Genomic DNA, 9,704 nt, shown 5'->3' on the forward strand with positions numbered 1-9,704 from the left:
AATACAGTTCTAGAATTTGTATGAAGTATAAACTATTTTCAATTACACCACGTAGGTATGGGGAAAAAAAGGAAACAAGTCTGACCCAACAAAGGAACATAAAGACAAGGCATGAATAAAGGTGATCCATGCCTTAAAAATAAACCTACAAGTAATCCACACAATTATGTGCAAGGCTTAACATTTATTTTTCTAAATTCAGCTAATAAATGGAAACCATTTTGTAAATACCTAGAGAATAAATCCTGAGAAGGAAAAAGAACATTTAAAGGACAATATAAGCCTTCTTTCAAGTCAAATCTAGAATTTATAACCAAAATTTGTAGAATCCATCTCCATAGGACATGTACAAAGCAAAACAGATAAAAGCAAAACCCACTCATTCCTCATGTTTATTTATTTGGGCGTGTCTTTGCCCCATTTCCTCTCGCCCACTCATTCCTGCCATTTCGTCTCCCATTAGATACATGATACACTTATAAACTGTATGCACAAATGAACTGCATTTCCCACTAATAAATGCAATGCAGTCTCCACTTTCTGTGCCAAAAATAATCAAATGAATATGGAGAAAGAAAAGGAGAGCTGGAGCTTCAGTTTTTGGTGTGGGACACAGTTAAGTTGTGCTACTGGCTCAGACGCTTCTTGGCTGAGGAGCATCTTCTCCAGTTGCTCTGAAAACGTTAATGTGTTAGCTGCTGCATATTTCAAGTCTAATCACCATTAAAGTCAAGCAAAAAAGTCCCCAGGTAAGGCAAAACATTCAGAAGGATACATACTCAGGCACTGCTAGTTCCTGGACACATGGATAGTATGTCGTGGCTGCACAGCTGGGAAAAACGCGTGCTTCTGAAGACTCTGACCATGTCACACTGAGCCCAGCAAATTTAGGGACAAATGGTTTGACATCTGCTGACAACTTGATGCCCTGAGGAAAAAAAGGGGGTTTTGGCTACCTTCTGAGATCAACCAAGTGGGGGGAAAAAAAATAAAGGGAGAGTCCCTCCCTTCTCGAAGCCCCAGAAATGCTAATGTTGTTGTCCAAATAATTCTACCTAGCAAGGACAAGAATTTGTTTGCTAACAATTTCTCCGCAAACACTTTTTCACTAGAAAAAACAGTCTGCCAAATATTTAAAATGAAGAATAAGGACAACCAATTAAAGTGAGAGTAAAAGTCAACCCAGACTGTATAGTTAGAACCACAAGTGACGTTTCCTTAGCTTTAACGTAGAATATGGTAGTTTACCTCTCTCAGCTGAGTTAGGGACAATCGAGACTGTCAAACTTAACTGTAGCGCTCAAAACACACTGCGGAAGTTTATTTCTATTAAATTTCCCAAAGAACTTAAAACTGTTGCTTTTCACTCATCGAAGCACTAAAAGTTGTTTTGTTGAAACGCAAAAGTAAGCGTTGCTAGAAAATCTTTCTATCGCCATGAGCCCTTGGAATACGAATATAAAAAAACTTGTTGGGCTTTTATTCTTTCAGTTTTTACATCTGTATTGAGAGTTTTACTTCCACTAACAACTTATAATCATGGTTTTTAATTTGTGTGAAAGCCGATTTATGCGATTGCCAGGGCTCCTTCTAGAGGTACTCTAAGCACGTCGAGCAGACTTCCGTTTCAGAAAACGTTACTAACAAGCTGCTTTAAACACTCGGCTCCCAATCAGCAGTGCGGTGAGCCGGCACGGTAGCGCAACCCCTCCGCAGCCTCGGGACGTAAGGCGGTTTCCCGTCGACAGCGTCCTTTCTCACCGCGTTTAACGGCGGGCCGTGTGGGCGCGCCCGGGGGCTGGGGACCGCGGCCGCCCACCCCGACGCCCCCGGCTCTGTCCCCAACAAGCCTCCGGGCCACGCTAATCCAGCTCCCACCCCGTCCGCGCAAGACCATCATTTTGGGGCGCCCAGGGCCGCCATCCTCACCTCTCCCGCGGGCTCCCGCGGTCCCTCCGACGCCATGGCGGGCGGCTAGGAAGACGCCTGGCCAGGTAAGCCAGTAGCCCGACGGCAGGCGGAACGGAAGCGCGACGCTCCTCCTCCCCGCTTTTCCACCTTTGGAGCGAACTCCAGGAACTCCGTCACAAAAACGCGCCCCGGCCCCGCCCTGCTTCCGGCCGGAAGTGTGCGCGGTGACAGTTTTGGGCCTGCGCGAGGTGCCCGGTGGGGTGACCCTCTGGGCCGCCAAAGCCCAGCGCGTGTGGAGTGTGGAGTTAACAGGAAACTGTCTCCGCAAAGACAGCGGACAACCCCCGGTCGGCCAGGCCTGGACGAGGGGACGGTGCACAGGGTGGCGGGCACCTGGAGCGGGGCAGGAGTCTGTGGGGAGGCTGGGGACTTAAGGGAACCGCATACCCTGTACTCCTACGAAGGGAAAAAGACAACAAGATTTGGCGTCTTAAATTTCCAGGAACCTAAAGCAGTTTGGAAGTAACCGCGGAAAAGAATTTCAAAACTGCTCAGTTCAACAGACAGCTATTGACCACTAGGGAATGTGCTGGGAAAGGTAGAGATGGAAAAGTAGGGTGAAAGTAAGCAGTCTCCAGGGCAGGAGACTTTAGGTAGGATGGGAAGTGGGAGACAAGGAGTGAGGAAGTGGGGAGGGAGGGACGGTGCAGAGTCAAGAACTCTTGCTTACTTGGTGAAGAGTGCAAGCTGTTTGACAGCGGTTAATTAGGTTGAAAATCAAACTGGAGGCTGATTGTAGGTTTCCTCTGTTGAGTGACTACCAGGTATTTCAAGCAGTAAATGCAGGCAGCTCCAGCTCATCTCCTGGTGTCCTTCTGTGCAGATCCCACAGGGCGATTAAACATACTTAGACACACCCAAACCTCCAGAGTGGGGACAGGTTGAGCATTATGCAGTATACTGGTCTGTACTAAATACAATAGTTTACTTTAACAATTCTGGCATCCTTCTGTTGTCCTAACCTGGGACCTCTCGCCAATGGGTGGATCCCTGGGGATGAAATAAGTTCTAGGCTCCTGCCCATCACCACCTTCAGTATTTATTTTGCTCATTGTGTAAAGGCACCACCCTTTTCTAAAGAGAGGGGCATAGAGGACCACCACACTGGGGTCTGGGGTCTTATGCTTACTCGCAGCTCACCTAAAAGGTTTCTCCAGCATAAAGCAATGAAGGTAAAAAGCCTCTGTTTGCATTCACTCTATTTTCCTAGCAGCTAAAAAAGCAATTTAACAGACACAAAATGCACACCGAAAGACGGGTGCTCTTTACAGTGCTTTCGAAGTTTTTAAAATGCTGATATTTTATAGAAAACCGTATCCCCATTTGGCACATGGAAAAGAGAAATGGGGTTAAATGGTTTCTCCCAAGGTAACTAGGTGTGGCAGTATTTACATAAGTGGAGGTAGCCCAGAGTATTAAGTTGGGTTTCTTTTTGTTCAGTTGGAGATTCTAGACAATTCTTTAGGAATTAAATTAATGACAGAGCTATAAAATCTACCTTGGCTCTATTAAACTTATCCCTAGTTCTTAGTGTCTTCATAAGTGAATTTAAATGGTACCCCCTTAGGATTTCCCTGGTGGCGCAGTGGTTGGGAATCTGCCTGACAATGCAGGGGACACGGGTTCGATACCTAGTCCGGGAAGATTCCACATACCACGGAGCAGCTGAGCCCGTGCGCCACAACTACTGAGCCTGCGCTCTAGAGCCCATGTGCCGCAACTACTGAGCCCATGTGCTACAACTACTGAAGCCTGCACACCTAGAGCCCATGCTGCACAACAAGAAGCCACTGCAATGAGAAGCCCGCATAATGCAACGAAGAGTAGCCCCACCTGCCGCAACTAGAGAAAGCCCATGCGCAGTAACAAAGACCCAACACAGCCAAAAATTTTAAATAAATTAAAAAATGGTACCCTCAATCACACCAAGCTAATGGGTTTAAACCCACCTAACATTTTATTTCTATAAAGTGAATTTATTTCCTCAGGACTAAAATTAAAAAACTGAAATCATCCAACATCCTCAATAGTCACAAATTAACCTTAAGAAAACAAACCTCAATAACTTCAAACAGTGATAAATGCAACATACAAACTTTATTTAACAAAAGTAACAGGTAAAGTCAAACAGGCACTTACATTAAAAGAAAAACTGACTAGAAATTTTAAACACCTTACAGTAACCTACTTGCAGTTGCACTTAACTGAGCTTTGTTGCTGTGAAGAATACAGCTCATGCACAGGAATGGATGAACACTTTGTACATTTTTCAAGTATTCACTGAATACTACCTTATATACACATATACATTAAATTTGAAAAAGATTTAATTGATGATCCCCAGATATACTTCATTTTTGTTGATCTTTTGGTAGAGGTCGTCTAAAGAGAAGAATGTGTGGTTCTGTAGAAAGAAAATGTTTTATATTATTTTAATATTATATGGTTAATTTTCATTCATTCAACATAAATTCAAAGAATTCTCAGTTGAACCAAAATAAAGTAAAATAAATCTATGGTCAATTAATGTTACTTATTGAGGTATCTGAAATAAATTTTGCTCCATGTCACTGTAAACAGTAAACAGAAGAAAACAACCTAACAATATTCCCCCAGTTTTTACACACCCTGGAGAAAAGGGCTGTTAAGTAAAGATGCAATTTGAGAAGGAGAATGGTTTCTATCTTTAGAATCTCAATTCCAGTGAAAAGAAAAAGGTCTTCTCTTCTTTGGAAAAGACACTTAACACCTCATTCAAAATATGCAGGTCCTAGGGGCCCATCCCTGTAGATTCTGTTTCGGCAGGTGGAGGACTGAATATGAACCTATAGGTAAGATCCTCAGCTGCATTGTATTATCTGGAGAAACACCTTTTTAATATAATTATATGCTCCAATCTCAAGAAAGTTACAAGTCTTAGAGTTTTTGCTGCTGCTGCTGCTTTTAACAAAAGCAGAAAGCAAGATAGCTTTAGTTTTACCTAATTCAGCTTCTAAGACTTAAAATTTTGTTCAAAGCAGTTTAAGTCCTTTAGTTAGATTTACTGATAACCCAAAAACACAGTTTAACACCACAAAGTTTCTTAGTCTGGTTTACTAATAGTTACTAACAGTAATCTGGAAAGCTCTCTGGTAAATACCACGTAATAGCATAAGCACTCAAGTATAACACAGGCAGCACATTTGAGTTCACTAGCTATGCTATCTCATTTCATCTTAATGTGGTAGATACTAATTGTCTAAAGGAAAAAACAAATCACTTCAAATTGCATCAATTTCTATACACAGGACACTCAGTTGTCTTACATTAAGTTCTTAGTTTTCAAAGATATACCAGAATTCTAAATATATTTATGGCAAAATACTTCAAGATACTACTAGCAATGACACGCATTTTAAAATAAAACAGAATATCCTTTTCTTTTTTCTTAACTAAATAGTTTATTTTTGCAGTTTAGAAGAATGCATTATTTTCACTCATGGTATTTTATTTACTATAAAATTGGAACCCTCTCTAGGGAGGTATCAGTCATTCAAAAATAGTCAAGCTTATCAGAGTTACTTTGGGATACCACTGAAACGTCAATATTACTAAAAAAATTTTAACAACCACTACTGTTTTAATTCAATTAGTGCTCCCCTAATAGCAAAACTTACCTGGCTCATGAATCATGTAATGAACCCAGCCTAGACTCTGTTGGACACCAAGTCTCCTCCACTCCTCTTCAGACATCAGATGGGTTTTGGGTACTTGTTTGGAAAGTTCTCTGGGTAACATGACATGCCTGTGAAAAAATACAGCGAAATATTAGTGCTCTAAGTGAATATGCCTTTCCTACAATTATGGTCACTTTATACATGCATCTTTAGGATACTTAAAATTTGAGTTCTTTGCCCTTAAAGTTCTTTAAAGCAACCCCTGTTACATTACCATTAGCATCAATCTTAAAGACTACTCTCTACTACCTTTAATTCTGATCTTGATGGCCTGTGTTCAAATTAGAGATTAGAATATGCAGTCCAAAAGTAGAAGGCATTTTATTTATGATTAACTTTTTTCCCTAATAGAGACTGCTTGCTAATTGTCTCAATCTTCTTCAGGAATAGAACCTCAAAAACTAAGTGGGACACATGGTTATCCAAGACATCCCAGCCTCCCCTGCAGCTACCTCTGATCACATGTGACTAAATCCTGCCCAAAGGGATATAAGCAGAAATTATGCAACTTATGGAAAGTATCCTCGAAAGAAAAGAACATGCCCAATTCTCTTTTTTCTCCTTCCTGTTAGTTATGAAGCAGATTGATATGATCAGGGAGCCAGAGAAACCATCTAAGAACACAGAAGTGATTATAAATTAAGAATGGTCCCTGATTTTAAGAAGTGTCATACTAGCCCCAGGTAGCAGGGCTGGGGGAATCTAGCTTGTTACAGTTAATTTGGGTTTCCTATTACTCTATAGATCTGTAGTAGACACAAGTCCTTGTACATAACTCCAAAAGTTGCTTTATACTTTGTTCGAAATTAAAAGCAAAAAACACTAAATGCACATATACATGTACCTGCTACCTAAAACACATTCAGTTTTCCAATAAGTTACTGGCCTATATCCAAAACTTTAATCAATTTTTAAAGAAGGCATGCAATATTCTTCAATGTCAAACCATCAAGAATAGGTACAATTGGAGATTTGAAAAATTCTTAGAAAACAAATATGCACCCCCACCGAATTCTTATTTAATTACAATTGAAAGGATCTTTATAAAAATCAAAATTCCCAGGCTCATTTTTAATCACTTCCAGGAGCAGTAGTTTTATACCGTCATCCATTACCACCAACCAAATTTTTTGACCAGTATTAGATATATGCCTGCGAATTTGTTGGCTGGGGAAAGAAAGGAGCAGTCAGGTCACAGGAAAACTGAACCCATAACCCATAATAAGCACTAAACTGTCACCAACTTAAGTTCTAGTCTGAGAGTGGTTGGTTAAGTACCAATTTCCTATAATTTGCATAACAAAATCAAGCCTTAGAACTGTTGTGTTATGTTGCTTGCTGGCCACAAGGCCACCAAGTCAAATTATGCTTACTATCACAGTTGGTAAAAATTTTACCAATTCCAGTGAACTACATGATGATTCTTAGCAATACTTAACAGCTAGCTCATTGACTCTTGAAATACTGCTTTAACATCTACTTTTAAGGCTCTGCAAATAGCCTGTTACCTTATTTCTATCTTCTACATAATTGTTGATTAGTCTCAAGAGAAATGTAAAATGCAAACTAGCCTTTGTACTCATGTATGCCGTACAAAATGTTCCAATTTATGTCTAGATATAAGTCATATACCCTACCTTCTCCATAAACCATGGAGACAGGCTAACTTCATCAGGATTTGATTACGAGGGAAAAATGGGTAAGTAGCTTCAAACTCAGATGGGAAGTCTACCTGTATTTTTTTCTGCATGGATATAACTCCTCTATGTATTTCTAACTACATGTAAGGAGAACTGTTTCCAAAAATCTAACATTTATTTCAGTACCAAGGGCTTATCATGGAGGGTGAAGAGGGGGTAAAAAAAAAAAAAGGCCATAGCAGTACAAACAACAAAGGAGCTACTAAGATAACACTGCAAGATACAATTAAATTTCCCTTCTCTGGACATTACTGTCCTGTTTGATAAAGGCAAGTGGCTTGGTCAAGAAAGACCAGGTTTCATTAATATTGGATTAGATATTAATTAGATTAATACTGGATTAGATAGTAATTAGATTAAAACTGGATTAGAATATATCATTTCAGATATGACAGGATTTTCTTCTATTCATTACTACACATAAACCACTTAGTCTATTAGGCTAAAATCTTGATAGCATAGACTAGTTTACTTCGTGCTCATCAATAATTATGCTAGTATACTGAAACTAGAAAACTAGAAAATGGAACTACTGCCAGGAAAAGTCCTGAAAAGTACTACTCGGAGCCAGACATGTTTCAAAATTAAGATTTTTATAAAGATTGTGGTTTTACATTCTGTCCATTATTGGATAACCCCTGCTGGACAATTCAGGTATTACTAACCTGCAAAGCTGCCCAGAGAAATCCTCCGTTTTTCTCCAGAGAAAGATTTACAAGATACTAAGAAAGAATTACAAGATACTAAGGGGAGGGAAAAAAGAGGCCACCCACTGTTATATCCTTTCTAACTCAAATAGCATTCTTGGAAATCTAACGTAAAAGGATAGGAGGCAGAAAATAAGGTCACTATTTGGCCCCTCCTACAAGTTGGTAGTTTCCCAGAATGCAGCGTCCTAGTCACCACCCAGGAGAACTGGGTGGCGCTGGTCTTTGAAGCCACACCCCAGCTAAGTCTCCTGCATATATTAAAGCTAATGTTAAGTGTTTCTTCCCTCACACAATCCAATTTGCTAATCTTACAATTTAGCAACTATGCTCTAGTGCATCACATAATGATGCAGAAACCAGAAATCCCTCAAAGCCAAAAATTTTGCCGATACACACTAGCAGAAAAAAATGCCCCAAATCCATTCGAGTTCTCAATTTTGTCTCAAAAGGAAGCCCCTTTAATAATAACCCAAGAGGATTAACACGCACGAGCCTCTGCCGAAGTCGCCATACCCAAGACACATTTCGAATCCCAAGGAAGCTCATTTTAGGGGGACTCCCCTACAAGCTACTTTTTAGGGCCATTAACTTCAAATGAGAGAAAAAGAGAAGTGTTTCTCTGGCGACGTTACCTGTGCAAAATTACCCTTCCGACAGCCCTTCGCCCGCTGTGACTGGGAGGGGGACGTTTGCCTAAATGCGAACTAGGCCTAAGTTCTTAGGAACCGCTGCGATTCGGGCTCTCGGCGTTGCACTTCAGCTACGCCGGGTCCGCTCAGGCCCTCGGCCCCTTCCCCTTAAGGTAGCAATTCTGCACCAGAAGCGGCCCCATCCCCGCCCCAGCCTCGTCCTCTTCACAAACAGGAACAAAGGGCGGAAGCCAGCCGGGCCGGCCCGCCAGGCGAGGAGAAGCGCAAGCTCCCGCCCGGGCGGCCCGACCCCGACACAACCGTGACTCCCGGCAGGCCCTCGGGCTCGACTCTGACCCTACCTCCGGCCCCCGGCCCCGAGCTCCGACCCAAACCTCAGCCCGACGCGCTTCGACCCCGATTCCCGGTCCTGGCCCCTGGTACCCGGCCCGAGTTCCAGCTCAGGCTCGGCCGGGGCCGCGGCTGAGTTAGGCCGTCCGGTCCGCTCACCGGTACTCGTAGTGCTCATCGAAGTACTTGTCCGAGTAGTAGATCTGCTTATGGGCCATCCTGCGGGAGGGCGGTGGGCAGCAAGGGACTGGAGCGACGAGGCGCGAAGAACCTGCGCAGGCGAGCGACACGCCCTCGCCAAGTGAAGGCAACGACTCGACTGAGACCAACCGACCGTAAGCCAAACGAGTCCGGTTTGAATCCGACAGCCCGCCGCTGATTGGACGACGGTGTTGACCAATCACCTTACACGCACTCTGCGGATACGCCGGGACCGGCTCCCAGCCTATCGTCGCCGCCCCTCCGCTGCGTTCGCACCCAGATCAGCCAATCAAAGGCCTGTTGCGAGGTCGGCCTAGGAAAGAAGTGGATGATTGGCGTGGCGTTAGGGCGGGGATCTCCCTGACGAAAAGGGGAGCGGCCAGGGAAGGGCGGAGCCGGGACGTTAAGGGCCGTAGAGCGCGTGCG

At 42.8% G+C, this 9,704-nt stretch overlaps 2 protein-coding genes across 7 annotated transcripts in view; both read right to left on the minus strand.

Annotated features, from left to right (window-relative positions):
- The window catches only part of SECISBP2 (SECIS binding protein 2), a 39,560-nt gene extending 37,497 nt beyond the window's left edge, over positions 1-2,063 (minus strand). For all 6 annotated transcript variants that reach the window (XM_029202086.1, XM_029202091.1, XM_029202089.1 and 3 more), the window contains exons 1-2: positions 1,930-2,063; positions 780-928 (exon numbers count right to left, since the gene is read on the minus strand). In XM_029202086.1, coding sequence (XP_029057919.1) covers positions 780-928; positions 1,930-1,965 — 185 coding nt within the window. In that variant the 5' untranslated portion in view covers positions 1,966-2,063. The remainder of the gene's footprint in view (positions 1-779; positions 929-1,929) is intronic.
- A 1,986-nt stretch (positions 2,064-4,049) lies between these two features.
- CKS2 (CDC28 protein kinase regulatory subunit 2) lies at positions 4,050-9,402 on the minus strand. Its single transcript, XM_029203396.1, has 3 exons — positions 9,237-9,402; positions 5,628-5,755; positions 4,050-4,375 (listed from the first exon to the last, which is right to left on the minus strand). The coding sequence occupies exons 1-3, from the start codon at positions 9,293-9,295 to the stop codon at positions 4,323-4,325; spliced, it is 240 nt and encodes a 79-aa protein (XP_029059229.1). The 5' UTR covers positions 9,296-9,402; the 3' UTR covers positions 4,050-4,322.
- Between the last annotated feature and the right edge of the window lie 302 nt (positions 9,403-9,704).

This window comes from Monodon monoceros, unplaced genomic scaffold, assembly GCF_005190385.1.
Source record: "Monodon monoceros isolate NGI ecotype Baffin Bay Population unplaced genomic scaffold, NGI_Narwhal_1 Super_Scaffold_5, whole genome shotgun sequence".
In the NCBI taxonomy this organism is placed as follows: domain Eukaryota; kingdom Metazoa; phylum Chordata; class Mammalia; order Artiodactyla; family Monodontidae; genus Monodon; species Monodon monoceros.